The sequence below is a fragment of the Ovis aries genome, chromosome 7 (assembly GCF_016772045.2).
Source record: "Ovis aries strain OAR_USU_Benz2616 breed Rambouillet chromosome 7, ARS-UI_Ramb_v3.0, whole genome shotgun sequence".
Classification (NCBI taxonomy): Eukaryota; Metazoa; Chordata; class Mammalia; order Artiodactyla; family Bovidae; genus Ovis; species Ovis aries.
This window is the reverse complement of record NC_056060.1, coordinates 50335140-50358656: the sequence shown is the minus strand read 5'-3', so window position 1 is coordinate 50358656 and position 23517 is coordinate 50335140. Positions and strand designations below refer to the sequence as shown.

The window sequence follows — 23517 nt, the reverse complement described above, 5'->3', positions numbered from 1 at the left end:
TTTTAATCAATTAACAGTTTTAAATAATAGACCCATTACTGTATGCCCTGAACCCCCTTATTCTGCGTCCTAGGCTGAAACGCAGGAAAAAGGAAAAGTCTTCATTAGAAAAGACTGCAAACTACACTTTCTAAGTATGCAGAAAGAACAAGGTCAGAGAAATGAGAAACCAGAGGCAACATTTTAAAATAGCTTTAAAATGTTAATCTAAATTGACTGTGCCAGAGTATTTTAAAATAAATGCTATATGCCCAACATATTACACTAATACACAATGATTACACAAATTGTGTTAATGTTGTAAACAGAAGTAAGTTAAGACATTAGCAGAATTAGGTAGCCAAGATCCACCCAGCTTCTCACATATCCATCTAACCTCAAAATCTGTTTCTGAAAGTGAAAGGACACTGATGAGAGTACAGAGACAAACAATCATTAGTCATGTTCCCCAGAGAACAGTTCAGTTTGGGCAGCCTTCAGGACACAAGGCTAGAACCAAATGAACTGGGAGGTGAGGTATTCATTTCCCAGAATGAAGCTACTTGGATCATTTAAAGGGCTCTGGATATAATTCCAAGAACCTGTGATACAAGTTAGGGTAGACCTAGTGTTGTAGTTGCTTCAGGACCCCAAGGGTTATGGCAAGGTTTCTCTTCTACACACCTAAACTGCCTAATTTCCCCAGCCTCCCTTAGTAATACCACCAGGTTTGACTAGCACCTATATTGAATCTCATGGAGGTTTTTTTGGTCGTCTTAGGTGTCCTAAGATCAAATTCAGCCTCCCCACTGCTTTCAAACTATTTCTTTATGGATCAAATTTCTGCATATATCAAGACTGCTAAATGGTGTGACTTAGGTGTGTTATTTGATCTTTCTATGGCTCAATTTTCTCATCTCTAAAAGGAGAAAATCAACTCATCCAGTGGCTGGAAAGATTAAGTGAAGTACTGGATGGCTGAAAACCTGATACAGTGCACACTCAAATTTTTTATTCTGATTCTGAATGCAAATCATCAATTCAAGGCAATTTATTAATGCTTTTAAAACGTTACTCACTCCTTGTTCTGTGTTTATCTGTTCATTTATTCTTCTGTTGCCAGTAAGACCGCTTTGTCAAACCATGAGACACACAGGGCAAAAGGATGGGAAAAGAAGGTAAAGATGGTGAAGGTCATTCAGCACACTGACTGGTCAGAATTTCTGATTGAGACCCTTTCCAGATTCAGCCATGAAGACAGTCTAATGCTGGAATGTTCAAACTCACTACTGAAGCCTGGCTCTGACAGGGTCTGAGCAGTGGTGTGGGACATATGCTTGGAGAAGAAACTTCAGGAAAGGCTTTAAGGCTTTCTGTCATCTTGAGAAAGCAGAATGTGACTTGATTTCTTTTTGTTTCTGCTTGGAAACAAATGTTCCTTTGCCTATCTTTCCTAGGTTTAATTAGTCTTCTGTCTTTCTCAGAATTCAGCCTGTTCATTTGCAAATGGAAGACATCAGAAAGGCTAGTGAGTGTGGGTGTTGGGGTGGGAAGGAGACTGAAGTGTTTATTTTCAAAGCCATGGGGGTCCCCATTTGAAAAAGCACCCAGCTTATCTCAATGTTTTTGTTTGTATGATTTTGAATTAAAAGGTTGGAGCAATTCATTTAGGAGATTAAGCTGTCTTACAATGGGCCTAGTTGCCCTATTTATTTACTAGTATTGCTAGGGTTAAAAAAAGGTATTTCTACTATACTCATTTTCATTATTCAAGTACAACAATTTTAAAGGATTCCTTTGGTCTTTGATTTTATTGCCAAGTAAATTTACATTAAAATGATATTTATTTGTTGGTCACAGATAAAAATCACAAGCCATGCATGTAACAGTTTAGGGTTGTCGATCTGTTAAATATGAATTTCAGAAAAATAACAAATTAAATTTCAGTATAATAATGTCCCCAAATCATGGGGCATACTTATATTAGAAAGTATTCATTATATATCAACAATTCAAATTTAACTAGATGCCCTATATTTTACCTGGTGACCCTACCAGGTTTTCATGGATGTTGTACACATTCCAAGGATGAAAACTGGGAGATAGTCCATGTTATTATTATATATTATATTTAAACTTGCTTCCTGCAGATCTGAAGTACTTCATCAGTCAGAATAATAATTCCCAGCTAATAAACAGATACCTCAGGAAATCAACTGAATTCTGACTACAGGATGAGACCTAGTTCTAAGCACTAAAGCCCATTTCATTTATGGTAATTTTTCTCATTTATAAAAAGTAAAACACAAAAGGGACAAATGATATCTTCAGTTGAATTAGAAGTTAATGTCACAAACTACTACATTTAACGACCAATCTCATCTCATTATGTTACAAAGCAAACATTCTGTGCAAAGAGGAGCTTGAAACGGCCCAGTGTATATCCTAAGGTTGGAGAGGTCTTTGAACCAATAAATGAGTGTTTTTTCCACAAGAGACTAAACATTTGCCTGTGACGGTAAACAAGCAACAAGCTGAATTTTATATCGCACAACTATTTTCATGTGTCTGTTGATAAAAATAAATAGTGCACAGTTACTAGATTTTTTTCCTTTCAGTTAAAATATTTGTCCACAACTTAAATGTCAGCAAATTTTTTCAAACATAATTATATCTATTTTGTATTTAAGTAATGAAATTCTTCTTTGCTCTTGGTCATTACAAATATACAGAAAGGTCTGTATGCCTGATGCCTTCCCTACCCTGAGAATTAAATTGTCATATTTGTAGTAATTCATTCGTAAAAGTCCTGAGTTAATAAAATGTGAATTAATGAGCCTAGTTGAGGATACCTTATAGAGTCAATTTCATTATCTTAAAGTCACATCTAATATTTAGAAAGCAATTTTTTTTGTAGACCTAAAATCACCTTAATTTTTCTTTCTTTTTTCTTTTTCAAAGTAGTTACCATCCCAGAAAAGGGGTGGACGGAGGAGACATCAAATGAAAAGCTCAAGTTAACCTTCAATATTTGGTGAAGAAATTCCTTTTTGCTATTTACATAAAATATAAGAAAAGTCTTGCTAGGATGTGATTTTGAAATAAATCTCACGTTGGGGTTAAGGCTTGCTAAGAAATGCCACTGAAAGCTGCCACTTGACCCGGAATTCCTCTACAAGGAAAACTAGCCACAACTACATGTGAGACTTATAAGAGAAACTGCCGGAATGTCAACTTCATTTGCAGCAGCCCCATATGGCCTGATCACTCTCCCTGGCATGATAAATCACTGGCAGAATCCTTACCTTCCTACGTTTGATCTCTGCTCCGCAAGATGTGGTTTTGATGTGAAGAACTCCAGATCTCTTGGGTCAGAGACAAATAGCAGTGGCCCTGACCTGCAAAATGCTAAGTCTCTATTAGACTCAAGTGAAAAGCTGTAAGCTTCTGACAAGTTCCCTCTCCACACAGTTTACCCGACCCACTGTGGTTTTCATGAGCTGAGGTTGACAGAGAAGCTGCCAAAATCCTTTGGCAGAAAAGTGCCAACAAGCCCTTTTTTCCTACCATCATTACTAAGTATTAAAATCAATGTTCCCTAAGACTTTAAGGAAGAATTCTCTTGGGAGTTACTAATCGAATTTCTAGTACTCTAAGTGTTCAGTAAACACAACAATTTTTTATTTCCAGTGGATCTTTATGACACCGCTAATCACTCATTTATATAACTAGAGTCATTAACAGAAACTTCTATGGACTACTTTTTGGTAATTATAAGGACATCCTTGGGAAAATATTTTTTACAACCACTGTTCTGAGTGAAAATCTGGGGTCCCAGAAAGCCTGTAACTGGATGTACAAACAAGTTTGGTATTTTCCTTCTGATCTCATAATCCCAAATTGGGATCCAGGAAATTAAAGAGTTCTGAAGAGTCACGGTGGGATGAAGAAATCTTACGACTCATCTAGTCATATTTGTAAGTACTACATGGGTGTAAATAGGCATCTCATTCTGTCCTATCACTTTATAAGTAATAAAAGTTTGGTCCAAGGAATTTAAGTAACTTAATCAGTATCACAAAACATTTTCAGAGTCTGGTATAGAAGGAAGCACTCAATAAGTGATTAATTTGTTCATTCAGTAATTCAGGGTGTATTTACTGTGTGCCTACATATACAAGAAACTGCTAAACGAGCACACATCCCTGGCAGAGCTGGGACCAGAACACAGATCTCCTAGTGCAGAGTCCCCTGCCTTGTTCACTACTCTACAGCATACCTGAGGGGCTTCTATTTCAACGAAAGGGACAAGTAAGCGGGAGTGGAGGAGGGGATTTTTCCATTAGAGAAAGAGAGAGGGAATATGCATATGTTTTCTCTAAAGAGAGAAAGCTATTTATTTCAAAACACTTTACCCTGGAATTCACTTTCTAGTCCCAGATTTTTATTAGTAACTCTGCAAATGGATCAGACAATATTATTTTCTATTAACAGTATTCATCCATGTATGTATGCATTTATACAAACGCAAAGATGTGTTGGACCATACTTTGTGCCAAAGCTGCAATGATAAGTTTTTATGAAAATCTGAATCCAAGAAGTAGCCTAGGCAATAAGTAATAGTCGGATCCCTTGATGTGACATTATCAAACACACAAGTTATATACAGCAGTAATAATAAAGATCTGAAATAAATCTTAAAAAACACATGTGAAAGGTCTCTCCCTTTGTGTTCAGAAATTGTGTTGAGAAGTCATTTGTGACTATAAAAATAACAGGAAGAATCACTTCAAAAATTGTAAGACAAAAAAATGATGTGAGATTTTAGCTGGCTGTAATGATGATGAGTTCTGAGAAAGCAAAAACTGTGCTATCATTTTAGCAGCTGCATTATTTCAATAGCTATCCCACTACACTCTCACAATTAAAGACACTCATAAATAAGCTCTTCATTAGCTCTCTGTAGAACCAAGTCACTGACTTTACCAGTGTTCATAAAAGCAGAATGTTGGTTTCTTTTTTAGCTAAATGTAGTTTATGTACTCATATTTGTACATACATGTCTATGCTTAATGTTGAGCAATCATCTCTCTCCTTAATTTGGATCATAAGGAGTTCCAAAAAATCACTGCATTATATGTACTTTTCTTTATTTCTTCTCTGTTGGAATTCCCGGTAATGATACCAGAATGTGGGCAAACCTCATTAGTCTTCCTGCTGTTTACAAGACAGGATTTATGCTCAATGCGCTGAACACAATGACACATATCACTAAGTGGCTACAGCCACCACCCAGGCTCTCATCTGAGAAATTTTTCACAGGGTACAAATACCTATCAGCATGGAGAAACATGGAAGAGCAATTACAGCCAACACGTGTAGTCTTTTAAGAGTACCTAATAAATACCCATTTGTGAAGGTTAATTTAATGCAACCTAGGCTGTTATCTGGAATAGTATATGTCACCAATTCAATCCATTAAGTAATTACTAAATTCTCAAGAGGGCTCACAGAAGTCAAATGTGGTTATTCCAGGTTCATTGCTTCTGGTCTCCCTAGGGACCATTCAGGCCAACAGCTGGAAGAGCTGACTACAAAGGTTCCCAGGCACAACTAACCATTTTTATGAAAACAGGTAAATGAGTCTAACCAAGGAATGAGGGTCATCAAGGGTTTGTCTGAGAGGAATACTTCGGGAAGGAGAAGAGAAGCACAAATGTGTAAAAAATTTTAAAGGAGATGAAAATGGAAAGAAGGGGTGTCTGGCTGGAAAGTAGTGGATAAAGAGAAATGCTTTCTCTCTAAAAGTGAAGACAGAAGTCTGGAGATTATAACCTGGCTTAAGGGCAATAACTTGACAGTTGTTTCCTTAGATAGGATTTCTGAGCCATTTCCAACGAAACATTAATTGTGTATCCCAATCACTACCAACTTCTGTCACCGAAACTCTGTTGATATTTGAAAACTGCACTTTATTTCTCTATTCTGCATCCCTGCTGAAGTGACATGGAATAGATGGATCCAAACAAGTCAAGTCTTAGCGAGAAATGGTTGCTTGTAAAAGGCAAGATACAACATATCCACCCTGCTCTTTCTAAGTCAAGTGCCTCTCCCACACCGTTTACAGTCAAGTAACACAAAGTGATGGCTTATTCATAGTGGGAGAGAAAAATCTGAAAGACTGTGAAATATATTCACTTTCAACAGTCTCATTAATCCTCACTCCCAAGTGGATCTGAAATAACCATACCAAAGAAAAGCACTTTTTGACTGAAAAAACAAACAAGCAGGTGTTATTAAGGGCCGTGTGTGACTTAGCCAACCAGTGAGAATCCAAAAATACAATTCTTTCCCATAGCCTATGGAATCACATCTACCCAGGTGACTCATACCCCAAACGTTGATTGCATCAACTGTTTGTTTGAACACAGTCTCTCATCTTTATGTCAGGCAGAAATTGTGGCTGATGATAGCTATGGCAATACCAACTGGACTTAAGGTTGGGATTTATAGTCAGAGAACTGGGTTTGGGATTATCTTGTAAAGTATTTAGCAGAGCTTTAGGCTAATAATTCAATTATTATTATTATTTGGTCTTTGTTGTGGTTTTTGTGCTTGTTACGAGGAGGGAAGGAAAAGGATTATTTGAGGCTTAGAAGAGCCACCTACAGCTAAAATTAATTAACGTTAATATGCTTGATTGTACCATTTATAAAATGGGATGTTAACAGAATAGTCACATAATAGGACTGCCACAATCATTAAAAGTAATCACTGTGAAAGTACTTTGGAAACTGTAGTATTACTAATGAAAGGATAATATGTTAATTAAGAAAGTATTAATCAAAAGATAATTCATTGCTATTAGTAGCTATCAGTGATAAAATATAACAAGTATTCACTCAACAAATACTTTCTAAGCATTCATTTATACTGTAAGACACTAAATTAGAGGCTTCCACATACCAACATGAATAAAAGTTTATAATCTAGTACAGATTAAGAGTAGACGAGTACACAGAAAAATATAATACAAGGCAAAAACTGCACATTTTAGTAGCAGTACAAACAAGTAACAAGGACTTTCAGAGATCATACTCATGCTAAAAATTAATAAGTGTTGAGCCAACTCCGTTTATTACATACATAAGATGCCTAGAAGGACTAGATCCAGTTTTAGGGTTGGAGAATTTCATTCTTCAGTTGGTTCTTTAGAATTAGAGGCACACATGCATGGATCAAATAACTGACGAAATCCAAATACAATGGTGAATGTATAACACCAGCTTTGAGTTTAAAACACAATGAGCTCAAATATTAACAAAAAATAAAGTGATGTTATTTTCAAGCCCAGCACGAAGGAATAATTTAAATTCTCTAAACTAATAGGATGAAGCACAGTACTGAATCAGTTAATCAAGAAAAAGATCTATTAGATGTTGGTTTTCACGTTATAGTAACCATCACCTTTCCATTTTTCTCCAGTCCCAAACACAAAGGGCACACAGTGAAGAATTCTGGACCTCTTAATCTTAGTCCAAAATTGCATAGAATACAGTTTTAACTTTCTTTATACAGTAATATTGTTTGATTTTCCTCTATGTTACAGTGTTCATCCTTAACATTTATCTGTATCATTATATACAAACAAATAGCAATTATAGATGAATTAAGACACAAATGCAAAAGGTAAAATTTGTAATAATAAAAATAAACTTTCAGAAAACTATATAGAAGAATGTCTTGAAAAACCTGGAATAAGTTTCTTAAAGAGCAAGTTCAAAATTACTAAGCATAATGGGAAAAAGACAGAAAATCCTCTTCTAGTTATACCAAAAAAAGGAGAAGGAAGAATAAGCACAAAGGGGAAGAAAATGTTCACAGAGTATGTAACTGTCAAAGGATTATAATTGGGTATATATAAAAATTGCTACAAATCAGTAAAGACACACATATATAGAAACAGAAATGAGCAAATGATATACTAGCCAATTCACAAAGGTGGAAAGCCAAATGGCCAACAAACATATGAAAAGATGTTCAACCTCACAAGAAATCATGTGATGCAAATTAGAACAGCAATGAGATAACATTTTGCATTCAGCAGGTTGGCAGAATTCAGGAAGTATGGGAACTCCAAGTACAAGCAAGGATATAGAGCAATGGGGACTTTGATATACTGCTGATGGCAATGGAAACTAGTATAATGTGTTGGACAAATATTTGTCAAGCCCTGATAAAGCTGTAGATATATCCAAGAGTCAACAATATCACTCTAAGTATATATTCTAGAAGGTTTCTCACCCAGGCAGATAAGGAGATATGCTTAAGAATGTTTACTGGAATAGCAAAATGCTGGCAGTATCTTACATGTTAATAGTAGAATAAATTAAAAATTGGGTATACTCAAATAATGGAATACTATGAAACAATGACAATGAATGAATTACAGGTATATCCAACAACATGAATGAATCTTGAAAACACTATGCTAAGCCAATAAAGCAAACTGCAAAGAATATATATGGCATAATTCAGTTAAGTTCAGTCGCTCAGTCATGCCCAACTCTTTGCGACCCCACGGACTGCAGCACGCCAGGCCTCCCTGGCCATCACCAACTCGTTCATTGAGTCGGTGAAGCCATCCAACCATCTCATCCTCTGTTGTCCCCTCCTGCCTTCAGTCTTTACCAGCACCAGGATCTTTTCAAATGAGTCAGCTCTTTGCATCAGGTGGCCAAAGTACTGGAGTTTCAGCTTCAACATCAGTCCTTCCAATGAATATTCAGGACTGATTTCCTTTAGGATGGACTGGTTGGATCTCCTTGCAGTCCAAGGGACTCTCAAGAGTCTTCTCCAACACCACAGTTCAAAAGCATCAATTCTTTGGTGCTCAACTTTCTTTATACATCCATGTGAGAGTGGGACTGTGAAGAAGGCTGAGAGCCGAAGAATTGATGCTTTTGAACTGTGGTGTTGGAGAAGACTCTTGAGAGTCCCTTGGACTGCAAGGAGATCCAACCGATCCATTCTGAAGGAGATCAGCCCTGGGATTTCTTTGGAAGGAATGATGCTAAAGCTGAAACTCCAACACTTTGGCCACCTCATGAGAAGAGTTGACTCACTGGAAAAGACTTTGATGCTGGGAAGGATTGGGGGCAGGAGGAGAAGGGGACGACAGAGGATGAGATGAGATGGTTGGATGGCATCACTGAATCGACGGACATGAATCTGAGTGAACTCCGGGAGCTGGTGATGGACAGGGAGGCCTGGCGTGCTGTGATTCATGGGGTCACAGAGAGTCGGACACGACTGAGCGACTAAACTACTACAACTACAATACTAGAAAAACCACAGCCTTGACTAGACAGACCTTTGTTGGCAAAGTAATGTCTCTGCTTTTTAATATTCTGTCTACGTTGGTCATAACTTTGGCATGGTATGGTACCATTTATATTAACAGGTTTAGAATGTGAGACAATAGTACACATCATTTATTAATATGTGTGTATGGACATATACCAGTGAGAAAGATAGATGCCAAATACCTCTGAGGAAGAAAGGAAAGGAGAGAGGGGATTGGGAGAAGTTCACAGGTAGACCATCAATGTATTTCTTGAAAAAGATTAGAAGCAAATAGCACAAATAGTTAAGAGCAAAGAAACCTGGGTAAATGTATACACGTTTGTTATATTGGCTACACTCTCCTGTATGACTGAAGTATCTGATCTCCTCTCAAGTACGTCTAAGAATACAAAATGCTGCTGATGTGCTGAGCCTGAAACATCTCTTCTTTTGAATCATCATGGTGCTTCAAGTGCATTCCTGTCAAGAATTCAGTATCTTCTATCATGCGCCACAGAGACATTACTTTGCCAACTAAGGTCCGTCTAGTCAAGGCTATGGTTTTTCCTGTGGTCATGTATGGATGTGAGAGTTGGACTGTGAAGAAGGCTGAGAGCCAAAGAATTGATGCTTTTGAACTGTGGTGTTGGAGAAGACTCTTGAGAGTCCCTTGGACTGCAAGGAGATCCAACCAGTCCATTCTGAAGGAGATCAGCCCTGGGATTTCTTTGGAAGGAATGATGCTAAAGCTGAAACTCCAGTACGTTGGCCACCTCATGCGAAGAGTTGACTCATTGGAAAAGACTGATGCTGGGAGGGACTGGGGGCAGGAGGAGAAGGGGACGACAGAGGATAAGACGGCTGGATGGCATCACGGACTCGATGGACGTGAGTCTGAGTGAACTCCGGGAGTTGGTGATGGACAGGGAGGCCTGGCGTGCTGCGATTCATGGGGTCGCAGAGAGTCGGACACGACTGAGCGACTGAACTGACCTGATCATGCGCCAGTTATTGGTGTTCATGTTCTCATCACACACCCAAGCAGGAATCCTCTCTAGCCTCTTCAGGACAATGCACACATCTATGTATCTTTTCATGCCAGACAGTGACTAACAATGCTTTGGACACAAGAGGCTCTAATAAATGTCTGATGAATAAATGATGATAAGTAAATAAATTCAGGAAAGCAAAAGGGTGAGCTCTGGCTGCAGATAAAAATAAAAATAACCCTGAGTAATGCAATTAGATAACCTTCCCTGTGAAAATCAAGTTATATTGGTACATTGATTATCAGACTCTAAAATATAGAGAATTCACTGCTTTCATGTTCAGCCAATCAGTCTCATACTATTTCCTGATTTCCACCCAAAAAGGATTCAGTGAGGGAGCCCATTTTTCACACCTCATGAAATAAGACTTTATGTTATCCTCTGTTGATCTGTGGAGATAATTCATAATTCTGTCTTCCCAGTCAAGGTCTTCTTACGTCCCCCTTTCTTTCCCTCTAAACCCTCCAGCACTACACGTACCTCAGTCCATATGTTTGGTGTTAGTCAATGATGGGGGTTGCAGGAGGAGGGAAACAGGTGATTTCTGCCTCGTAGTGAGTTTATTAAATTCACACTACTTTGGCAGATCTACTCACCTGGAGGTAGGCTCCATCCTTTCTGTGGGAAGAGACATATTGCTTATACCATTTTTTGACCAAGCTTAATCTCTTAGAAATCCCTAGAAATGACCTGGGGCAAAATCCAAAGAGTCACTGGACTTGAAATCCAAAGACAGGTTAGAAAAACTAAAATCATATAGAAGAAAGTGTATAAAATATAATATTTAATTATTTTTACTTTTTCTCCATAATTTATAATCAATATTGGAAACTGTTTTGGTACCCATGATACCCTCAATTCTGTCTAAATAAGGTGTTTTCCACTTTCAACTGGACAATAGGTTTTATCTTTCCAGAGATCTAGAAATAAAGAAATTGCAACTCTGGCTCTCCAAAGGTCAGACTGTGGTAAGAAAAGGAAACAGAGCAGATATCTACTTCTGGAGGCAACAAGGCTGAACTGAAATAAAAGGAAAGCTTCCTTCTATAATAAAAATTAGAGTATTCACTCACAGACATTCTAATTTTTAACCACATTCTACAGAATTCAATAAACCCCTGTGTTTAGCCCCAGGCTAGTTTGTTGTGAGCCCAGCTAAAGTCTAGATGGTGAAAGCACTTGATTATTATTCCAACTGGAATTTTCAAAGGCTGGAAGTGTTTTCAAATTATGCGATAAAACAGAAAGTTGTTGTAAATAAACCATTAAGATTTGGAAGGGAAACAATTTAAACATAACTCTACCATCTTGCAAGCAGACAAACTAGCAATAGAAAAACGCCAGAGATAAGAAATTCACAATTTGGGTTATCTCATATATCTGAAAGGTAAAATGGAATAAAGCACAAAGACAGGTCTGAAAAGGCAATTAAAAATTAACCAAGGTGACATTATGGCAATCATTTCTATGCATTGGTTTGCTGTCTAAGGGGAAATGACTGGCTTTGAAATTAATTCAAAACAGTCACTATGTGGTGCTTTTATTGTTTGGAGGATGAAGTGCCCCCAAACTGGGAAATCAGGACCACTGAAAGGCTCTTTAATTTTAAATTGTATAAACTAAGATTATTTTCCATTTCAAAAGGCATCCACCTCCTGAGAATGTCCTCCTATGCTGTCATACTTCCCAGATTTATGCACCAACAACTTGACATGATCTTTCTTTAAGCTACTCAAAACACCAGAAATGACTCTTTGCCATCTGACATTCAGGACTGGGTATAAAAGGCATGTCGATGCAGAGTTTTGGCACACGTGTCAGATAACTAATTTGATTACTAAAATCCTGGCTGGAAATTGTTTGATTCAGTAACTTTTTAATAAAGAGAAGTCCTTGACAGGGAAACCTCCAAGGGGTCCCATCTGATAAAAATCCAGTGTAAACATATAATGATTCCACAGCTACCGAGAATATTAAACCCTTATGACTAATTAGTAAACAATGGACTGTTTCAGAAAACAGAAAACAGCTGTTGACTATACAATTCCAATCTTCCTTAAAATGGACATTCATCAATTTGAAGCAAAAATATATTCATCACTTCCCAAAAATGAAATGGAACTAGACTTTGGCTGACTGTCATTATATGCCACTTACTTTTACACACTTGCTCAGTCCTGACAACAACCATCATGTAGGGTAGGTATTACTATTACCTCAGTTTTGACAGATGTAGAAACTGACACTCAGTGAAGAAACTCCCTGAGAGGAGACCCCATTCATACGTTGCTTATTAGTCCATCTCCAGAATCTGGCACCGTTACTTGGCACTACGAGGTGAATAAACGTTAAACGTGCACAGCACTAAGAATTACAAATCTGACCTAGATTTGAACAAGGGCCTATTTTTAACCGAGAGCCTTTCTTTTTTCTAAGTAAGTCAAGGGCTTGTAAACTTAATGTGGGCCATACAGTGCTGTTGTAACTACCTGACTCTGCCATTATAGTAACAGCCACAGATACTTTGTGTAAATGAATGGTTGTGGATGTGTTCCAATAAAACTTTATTTATAAAATCAAGCAGAAAGTCTACAGTGTGCTGACCCCAACAAGCTGTCACTAACTAAAAGAAAAAAAATAGACATCAATATTTGTATTCCATTATCCAACTGAGAAAGACTTGAGAGAAAACTGTATATGTTGATATTTGAGATATTTTTGTTTTGGTCATGGATCGATCATCAGGTTAATCATCGTCTAACATGAAAGAGAACTCCCTGTGCACGCCTGGCTTCTCTCAAACCAGGCTGCAAGAAAATCAGACCTCACAGAACACGTTCCTCAGAAGGCTTTTTTTCATACAGAAAAACTATAATTTCTCTTTTTATAGAAATAAAGGACAGAAGCACTTCAGCAAATGATTCCATATGATTCCTGCCTATTTAACAGAAGGCATCAGGCAGAACTCAGAAAAATTATCTAATTCAAGTCCTACAATAAAGTTTTTTAGCTTCCCTGGATTAAATGGAGATGATACAAACATGAGAAAGCTGTCCAATTATGAAAAATTATATTTTTGAAAACCCGAGGTCTCCTATAAACATGAAAATTGATTAACAACTTAGGATCAAGAAGACAATCTTGATTAGAGGTTTAGAAATAACCAAACCTTAAAGAGAGAATCCCTGGGATAGATAAGAACCCGCCCTAGACCTAAAAAAAAAAACCCCACAAACTCATAGAAATAGCAAAAATAGTAATTTAAAGTCAGGAAATCAAAGGTCACAAAAAGGAGTTCCTTCTTAAGAGGAGTTGACTAGTTCATATTCTCTCCATGTTTCCAACAGGAGCAACACATAAAAATAAAGATTTAAACTTTTTCTCAAAAAAAAAAAAAAGTATGAGACTGTTAGGAAAAGCAAAGTGTATGGTGAGGCAAGCTCTATCAATTTTTCATAAATCAAGGCCAAGGTCTTCCTTATCAATTATACCTATTTCTTCCTACTCTGTGTCCTTCAAAAGGTTTTTCAAGGATCTAACATATACATGAAAGTGCTAGGTAAGCTGTTAGGCTCCATCACAATGTAAGTGGCATTATAAATGTTATCATTATTGTTATTATTACATTGATCTACTGAAGTACTGCCATGCTGATAACCAAAATTTGGCATTCCATCTTTCTAAAAAGACCCTAAGCTCCTAGGAGTTCGTTCGATGTTTCTTCCAGAGCCTGACCAGTGTAATGAAAAGCACTATTACGGGAAGACAGCCACTTAAAAAGTCTTTGAACTGAATTGAAATTGATCCCAGAAAACAGTAGATGTTCAAGAAAAGGTTGCTAAATGAATAAAAGAATAAATAATAGTTGCCCAATGCACATTAGCTCTAATTTTCAGTTCATTGCCTATTTTTTTTTCTCTTCTAGTTCAGTGGGTCAGTTCCATAACCCTCTTCTTCCCTATGTCCTAGCTCTCCACAGTGTCAAATCCTGAAGGAAAATAAAACTACTACTAAAACAAAACACTACTCTTTATGGTAGTGTTCGTTATGGGCATAAACTTTCATTGAAAAAGTGATCAACAGAGAGATGGCACAATGATTGTGTGTGTGTGTGTGTGTCTGTGTGTGTGTCTGTGTGTGTGTGTGTGTGTGTGTGTGTGTGTGTGTGTGTGGTGGGGAGTTGGGGGAAGGAGGGACTAGTATAGCCAGAAAAGATGATAGGGACAATAGAGAAGGTAGGGGTGGGACACAGTCCAAAATTTTCCAAAGGTCTGGGAATCTGGAAGAGATCTTCCCTGAAGTTAGGGGCAGTCAGCAAAGTGCAAGCCTTGATTTTATCATGAGTATACTCCTACAATATATTCAAATATACAAAAATTTAACAATCAGACTGATAAAACAGGAACAACTCAGAAAAATCTTTAATCCATAAAGGCACAGCTAAAAACAATCACGCTCATTCCTGTGCAAGCCATTAAGCAATCTTCTCAGGATACAAGGAAAAGAGTGTACATTTTCCTGGCCCCAACCCTTTGCTACTTCATGTTGGTGGAGTTATCAGTCTTTCTTGACTAACAGTCTGCAATTTTTTTTTTGTTTTAACATATTCCTTTAAAAAGAATCAGTTTTAAAACTTGTTGGGGGTCTAGCTTGCTATATTAGGGAAATAAAATTAGACATATTCCAAAAGTGGTACTATTGATCATTAGTCCTTAATGGGTGTTGGAATTTCAGAGAGATAGGCTTAGTTTAAAAATTAGATGCAATTGCCTGAGAGTCAATACAAAACCATGAGTTTAGCCCTTTCAGCATTCTTGGGGATTGAACTTTAATTTTGGAGCATTTTCACTGGACAGACAAACAGCAGTAACTTTTATTTCTTATGGTCTCCTTTACTCCTCTTTTATAAAAAATGTAAAATACTTTTAGAAGAAGAAAGAAATGGTGAAAAGTAAAAAAAAAAAATCACAAGTGCAAGTTTTCTGAACGCATGGTACTTAAAATTCTCAAAATATAACCATTTACATGTAAGTATGATTCTACTGTCCCCAGATAATATTTTAAAATCCTATTGTTACATATCCTTCACTAAAATTATTCATTTAACAAGACAAAAATTATTAAGGACCCATCTATATTTATCTGGTACCATTTTCTGACGTAAATACTGTATTTCTTTCCTATGTGTTATTCAACAAGCTCTCTAGCATAATAATATTTTAGCTAGTGCCCTTTTAAAAATTCCTAATGAATGTGGTATCACTATTCTAAAGGACCAACTATTGCACCTTGTTCATTCTTCTGCTTAAAATCACTAGTATAATTTCCCTCGCTTTTGATAAGTGAATTTTTAAAAAACTCTCCATTAATCTTATTTTCCTTTTAAGTAAAAAATCACAGCCCAGTACCCTCGGCTATCAAAAGAGCAACTTGTGCTCTCCGTGTTAAAGATGCTGCTTGCCCATACCACTTGTCTCAGAAAATTCAGAAGTCTCACTAAAGGGCCAAGGAGCAAAGCTGCTGGGAATGTTCACAGATACCTGATTTTACAAGGTTTTGTGAAAAGACCTTGCCTTTAGATTAGTTTTGCTCAATGTTTATGAGGGTTGTTTGTCAAGCCTAAAAATAAGGTGCCTCCTCCCCACAAATTAAAGAATCAAGTTACGATCCATTATTTCATTTCTGATTGTTTTTCTTTGTAATAACTGGGAAAGTGGATACTGGATAAAAGTCTCCCCTGAGCTAAAGGACTCCACATTAAAGGCTTCAATTAGCTATAAATCAGTTGTCTTTCCTACTGGGGCACAACAAGAGAAAAAAGGAAGCCGGGGTTGTCAGAGAAAAAGAGAGCTGGAAAAGCTTCCAAATTAAATTCCTAGATACCTACTGCAAACCTAAAACTCCATTCAGGAGCTGTGAGGAAAATTCAATCCAAAGTAAGACTAAAATCAAACCGTCCCAAATCTGAGGTCCCCTCTCCAGCAGAGCTCTTCCATCCCGAAACCTTTTAAAAAGAACCTGAAGAGGTTAGGGACCCTCATAAAACAACTCTTATGCTACATGCTTTCCTTGCTTGTTCCTAAACCGGGAGAAGTGCCACACACTGGCACCATTGTTATGCAAACAATGCCTAAATGGTTGTAACCATTAACGATCTCTCATTAAAAAGACTTTCAAAAATTTGTCACACCATCTAAAAAGCTAACAGGTACATTAAATCCATCTAAATTGGCATTCAAAACACGAGCCACCCTGGTTTTTATCCTATAATTCGGCGGGTAAAATTTCAATATTGATGGGTTTTTAAAAATATTTCTCTTTCAATCCTTAAAACAAAACCAAACAATTCGTTCCTGGACAAAATTCAGTTTATCTCGTAATAAGCATGATGGAAAACAAGTTTAACCGTGTTGCGTGTGCGCAGTATGCGTTTAGGTTGAATGGGCGATGTCTGGAGTAGAAATCAACGGAAAGGAATAGAAAATCAAGACAACTGTAAAAGGAACTCCAAGAAACATTATTTTAAATTGCATCTATTTCTCTCTCACACCCCAATGGCATAACATAACCTCCCCTGTATGTGTAATCAATACTTTTATTCTATGTCCAATTTGTGGAAAGTAAATTCTATTTACATTAAGGTAGAGAACGCATTTCCTTTTTATGTTGCGGTGCAACAAAAATTAATTCCTGCTTGGGTAACCCGAGATGTCAGAGTTCGTTATAAAAAGCAATTTTTTTTTTTTTCAGTTCAAAAGCGAACCCGTTAATATGCACGAATTTAAAGACTTCTCAAGTTTTCCAGGAAAACTGCCACTACCTACAAAATTCGAATAAAACGCTGATATTGGATCTACTGTACTCAGAGGCCAGGTTTCCATGAAATCTGCAAAGGCGGCCGTAGCGCTGTGAGCCTGGACGATCCTATGCGACAGCCGCTGGCCGTGCCCCGCTAGGGCTGCGGGGTACCCGAGACGGTCCCCTAAAGGTGGACGGCCGAGAAGAGACGGCCAGGCTGCTCGGCCAACCCGGCGGGGTACCCTTCGAGGAGTGGAAGCGGTGCCGACGCCTTCCTCGCAGCAGTCGGGGCCCGGAGAACCGGACGAGGAGGCAGCGGCGGACGCGGTTTGGGCAGCAGCCGTTGACGGCGACTCTCAGCGCCGCGCGGCAGGCTGGCGGAGGCGAGTCCCCGACGCGTCCCAAGACCCCGGCGGGACTTGAGAAGCCCCAACGCCGAGGACCGGGTGTCCCTCTGCTGCGCGGGCTCGACGGGCTGGGCCCGGAAGACCCCAGCCCCACACCCTGTCCTCACGGAGAGGAAGGAAGGTTCTGGAAAGTCTCCGTGGACGGCCGGCCCCCCGTGGCGCCTTACCTTGGTGTACTTGATCTCGAGGTTGGGCGTGGGCGACGGCAGGAGGTGCAGGGACGCCATGAGGGCGGCGGGGTCGGCCTTCACCTCGCCGGGCATCTCGATCTCGCTGGAAGTCATGGGGGCGGGCCGAGGTCTCGCTCGCCCGCGGCGTGGGCAGTGCGGGCTGTGCGCGCGGTCCGAGAGCCGGGGGCGCGCTCGCCTGTATATAGGCAGGTGTCAAGCTGGGGCTCTTCTTATTGGACGTGAGGGCCGAGGCGCGGGGGGCTGGTCCATCCTACCTAGGACGCCCCGGCGCAGCCCCGATTTACATAAAGCCCGCCGCCCAGCGCCGCGCGGCTCGGACGCTTGAGACCCACGGTCAAGTGCGCCCGCCGCCCCCCCTCGCCCTGAGCACCCGCGACCGCGGGGACCAGCCCACGCGGCCGCCGCAGTCTTCGACGGCGGGAGCGCAAACCTGCACCGCGGCCGCTCGGGGCTCAGCCGCCGGGACTGGCCTCCCTCCGGCCGGGGCAGCGTCGGCGGGAAGCACACCTTGGCCGATGTCGGGCGCCTGTCCCGGCCCTGGAAGCGGAGCGGGGGGCTGGCGAGGGGACCGGAGCGGCCCGGCGCTTACTCAGCCTCGAGAGCTGGACGCGGTGTCGGTGGGAGAAGCCCGGGCCCTGAGGGGTCCGGCCAAGGAAGGGGCAACCGACGCTGCGGCCGGCACAGAGATCCCCTCCCGCCCCGGACCCGCGGAAGCCCTGCTCCCCTTCTCTCCCGGGGACTCGCGGGACTCCCTCCGCTCTCTTCCCGCCAAGGGCGCCGGGCCCTCCGCAGCTACCGGGTGCCCGCGCAACCCACTTCCCGAAACGCGGCCCGAGGTGCGCCGTGGCCACAGGGTCGGGAACGGGTAGTGATGAGCGAGTTTCTCGCCCTACTCCTCAAAAAGAGTGTCCCCGCGATCCTGTCGACGCCGCGCGGCCCTCGGCGGGACTCTCCCGCCCAGCTGCTGCCCTCTGCTGGCCGGGACCACCCCGGGCGGTCTGGGCTGCGCCGGGAAGATGGGGCCTTGGAAAGACGGGGCTGCTCCTCGGAGTTGCAAGCTGCGTTGGCTTTTGTGGTCCTTCCTGATACCTCTTTCTAGAGGGAAACAGGGACTCTCCTCGTCCCCAAACGCACAAGGATACAACTAGTTCTCCACGTTAACAGCTATCATGTCGCCAGACATTGGGCTTCTCACTTAACTGCCCCCTTTAGAGTTGAGCTCCCTAATTTAAGCCTTTTCGAAGCTCCAACAGATCTAGTTTTTGGAACTCTAGAGGTCAGCATGTAGGTCTACGTCAGGAACACAGAGACCCCCATCTCAGAATGGGCTTTGGGGTCCTAGTCTAAATCTAGGGTCCAGATCAAAAGACCTTTGTAGGTCACTTGCACTCTCAATGTAAGCCTGACAGAGGTCTACTGATTCTTTGGATGTTAAGTGTCCACCAGAAAAGATCCTGACTTAGATACTTTCAGTAACTAAAACAGCCCTATATTTATTGCTTGGTTCTTAACAGTAGAAATAGACTTAAATATATCATTTCAGTATTAGGTCTGAAGAAATAACTTCCAGCCTCTCAGACCCCAACATATCTATATTAAGTTACCAGAGTGAATTTGGGGTTGTGTCTATGTGTGTGTATGCGTGTTTTGTTTGTTTGGAGAAATTATGGACCTTAGCTGAGGGTCCGAGAAAGCAGTGAGATTTCAGTTCACAGGGGATCTCAATGGCTAAAGATTATGCCTTAATAATAACAGTATATGTTCATGAAATAGATGAAAACCTTAGAGGGTTAGAGATACAACTGAGAGATTAAAAAGTTAAGGTTATCTGAGAAAGGGAGAAGTCTGTAGCGAGGGAAATCAGTGATGCCTGTGGAACAATTCTACAAACATGTTTTGAGTGCTTTCTGATGCAAGGCATGGTGTAGAGACTGGGTTACAAATAAGACAGCTCACTAGAGTGAGCTTAAACCCCCCATGGAGAGAGAGATGACTATGGGAGGCTGGGGGGAAAGAGCATCCACAACACCATCTGGGTGCCACACCAAGGAAGAGGCCAGCTCTCTGGGGAAATGGACCTTGGAGGTTGGCCTTAAAAGGAAGGTCAGCCTTCAGCATGGAGAGGAGGACAGAATAGGCAGAAGAGTCCACAAGAGCAAAGGCATGGAAATGTGTGAATGCTTTTTAGGGACATCAGTGGTGCTGGAGAAGCAGCAGATGAGGCTGGCAAGGCAGTTGCCTCAAGGCTGTAAGGGCCTTAACTCGAGACACTGAGAAGGACAAGTCATCAAAAGATTCTGAGGAAGAGAAAAGGGAAAATTGTATAAATTAACTGATGAATGAATATTATCAAGAAAGACTGTTGCAAACCAGAAACCACTGATTTATATTCTCCTCAAAGTATAAAATGGGGATATTCACCCTTGACCCCACTCTGGTGTGCTAACTCCAGTTCCATCACCGTGGCTGGAAGGAATGACATGTTAGAGTTATCAGCATTTGTTAAACAGTGCATGCATGCTAACTCACTTCAGTCATGTCCAACTCTGTGTGACCCTGTGGACTGCAGTCAGCTGGGCTCCTCTGTCCATGGGTTTCTCCAGGCAAGAATACTGGAGGGGATCGCCATGCCCTCCTCCAGGGGATCTTGCCGACCCAGAGATTGAACCCATGTCTCATTATATCTCGTGCATTGGCAGGCAGGTTCTTTACCACTAGCACCACCTGGGAATCCTAGTGAGGAAGAGCAATAAACAGATTCCCTTCTTATTTGGGCCAGAAAGGATCTTTTGGCTTCTCCTGCTACTGCTAAGTCGCTTCAGTCGTGTCCGACTCTGTGCGACCCCATAGACGGCAGCCCACCAGGCTCCCCTGTCCCTGGGATTCTCCAGGCAAGAACACTGGAGTGGGTTGCCATTTCCTTCTCCAATGCATGAGAGTGAAAAGTGAAAGTGAAGTCACTCAGTCGTGTCCGACTCTTAGCGACCCCATGGACTGTAGCCCACCAGGCTCCTCCGTCCATGGGATTTTCCAGGCAAGAGTATTGGAGTGGGGTGCCATTGCCTTCTCCAAACACTGGCTTCTCCTAAACATTTTCAAAACATTTCTTGTAAACAGTTCCATTTCCGCTGACTACTTCAACTGTAAAATGAAGGTAACTTTCCCAAGCTCTCTGATTAAGGGACATTTTCTCTTCCTGATCTTACATTTTGTTTTACTTTTCCCCATCTTTTACTATAAATTTATCTTTTCATACGTTTCTAAGAGTTTTTTGTTGTTGTTGTTTGTACAGTCATTTTCTTTTCCCCCATCTTCTGCTCCTGATTGTGGCCATTTTTTGTGCAAATTCTTTAATTCAGGATGGGGGACAAGATTTAGCAGAAAAGAATAATGAATTGCAACTACTTTAGTCTTGTTTGTTTCTATTAGTAGAGTTTATTCTTCTGTTACTTACTTTCAAAGCTGCCTTAGCAACTTTTCTCATATTCCTGTTCTCTTCTCTTGTTTTATTGTCCTCTTATTTTCTCCACAGATTTTACAGTGGTTGAAGTAGCAGTCTTTATCTTCAGGTTTAACATTTTGAATGTAAGTCTCTTTCCTGATTTAGCTAAGAAACATTTTTTCCCAACCTTATAATGTTTCCTTCTCCCACCCTCCCCCATCTGTAATTATTTATTGTTTAGGATACATCTTGGTTAAAGCCCCTGCACAGGGGAATGTGCACTACAGCATGCTCTATTTATTTCCTTGTGAAAACAATTTATTAGGCCTGGTGGAGCCAATATCCTGGAGTCATAGAGGAGAAAAATAAATTCTTGCCTCATATTTCCTCACCTAAATAGTAGAATGCAAAGTTGTAATTTTCAGGCATCAGCTGTATGTGAAGCTTGACTTTAGGTATGAAACCCTAGCAATTTAGGCTTCTTTTCAGATTACAATTAAGGGAGGGAAGTATCTGTTAAATCGAGGAACATCTTTCAGAAGTCAATGAGGGAGACTAACTAGAGCACAGATATTCCTTCCAACGAAGGAACACTTATGGTTTTGGCAATAACTGAATGTCCAGCTTGAATGTCACGCTTCCATGTTTAGGCGCTATTTCAGCCTCAGGTGGCCCTGCTTAATTGCTTTCCTGTTCCCATCACTAACCATGCTGACAGCCTACCTTTTCTAACAGATACACTTGCATTTTAATTTATCTGCAAAAATAAATCACACATTATAGCATTTCCTTCTTCTGGGTTAATTGAATCAGTTCCTTAAATGTCTCTAAGTCTAATGATTTGAAAGGAGCATGGTGTTTGAAATATTTAAAAAATTAGGGCCCTTGGGTTGTATGCAGAATGATCTCAGTGCTTATTTCAGATATAAGTGTTTCCTAATGATCTCATTCATCTCAAATGGGATATGTCTGGCTACTTTATTTGAAATGTTTCCTGAAAACTCTTAACAGGAAAGCTTAATGTAAGGAATATTTACAGAGAAATGGTATTTAATATACTAACAAAAGCTTATAAAGAGCTTTACATATTTTTATCCAGAAATGCTTAATGAAGTATTTTGGACCCATTATGAAAACTTCTATAAAATAAATTCACTTACATTTTTTTATTTAACGTGAATATTAACTTTTTATTTGGGATCTAAATGCTCACTTAATTATTCTTTTCCTTCCAATATCTAGAGGAAAAAAGGCTGAGATTGTGGCACTTATTAACCATAAAAATTCTCTACATATTAATTCCCTATGCCCAATGTGGCCTCTGGTCACTATATTCTATGAAAAAGAGTATTTATGGTTGCAGGGTGTAGATTCCTAATTGGTCATGACTCCAAAAATCATGTTTTGATACAAAACACAATTCTTTCCTTTAAAAATATATCTTCCAGCTTTTGAGAACCTCAGGAGACCATTTTAAAAGTGGAAACTAGATTCCTCTTTGTTGTAAAGCTCAGTTCCACTTCATATATGTTTTAGAGGCTTAAATTTGGTTGCAGAGATGAGCTCAGTACTTTATCAATAATCACACTTAACAGGCGTAGAGAAAAATTAAAATCTCAGCTATGGAGTCTTTCCTGATGGCCCTGAGGAAAAAAAGGCATTAGCTCCCTCTGCAGTTGATGGTATGTAGGTGCAAGTAAATATTGTCACTTTAAAAAGCAATAGCTTGGATTCAATGTATGCATCTGATACTGGTAAGAACTCTTTTCTTAGATGTTTCCGTTTTAATCTGAATTACTTTAGAGGAAAAAAAATACTTGAGATTCAAATTTTACACTGCAGTTAGCCTATCATTGAAAGACATTTTGTGACCCTTAAGAAAAGGGTTCATCAGCCAAATTTACCATAAAAGGTGCAGTATTTAGAACCTACAGTTCGTTCACAAGCTAGATAAGAGAAGGTGATATCCCAGAGCAAGTCACATGGGTATGTGGCAGATTGGAAACAAGTATTGTTTCCAATTCCTCATTGTGGGTGAGGAAGAGTTACTAATGGGCAAGCCCCTACATTTTTATGTTTTCCTTCACCTAGATAAGTGCTTGGCATGTAACTAAGCTAAATTTGCTCTTCTGTTCAATCCCTGGGTTGGGAAGATCCCCTGGAGGATGGCATGGCAACCTACTCCAATATTCTTGCCTGGAGAATCCCATGGTGAGAGGAGCCTGGTGGGCTACAGCCCATAGGGTTGCAAAGAGTCAGACATGACTGAAGTGACTGAGCATGATGCATTTTTAAATATAAACTTC

The 23517-nt window shown here is 40.1% G+C and overlaps 1 protein-coding gene across 1 annotated transcript in view; it reads right to left on the bottom strand.

The window, feature by feature from the left end:
* ALDH1A2 (aldehyde dehydrogenase 1 family member A2) overlaps positions 1-17923 on the bottom strand; it is a 119219-nt gene extending 101296 nt beyond the window's left edge. The window contains exon 1 of the mRNA XM_004010568.5: positions 17746-17923. Coding sequence (XP_004010617.1) covers positions 17746-17862 — 117 coding nt within the window. The 5' untranslated portion in view covers positions 17863-17923. The remainder of the gene's footprint in view (positions 1-17745) is intronic.
* Positions 17924-23517: the final 5594 nt, after the last annotated feature.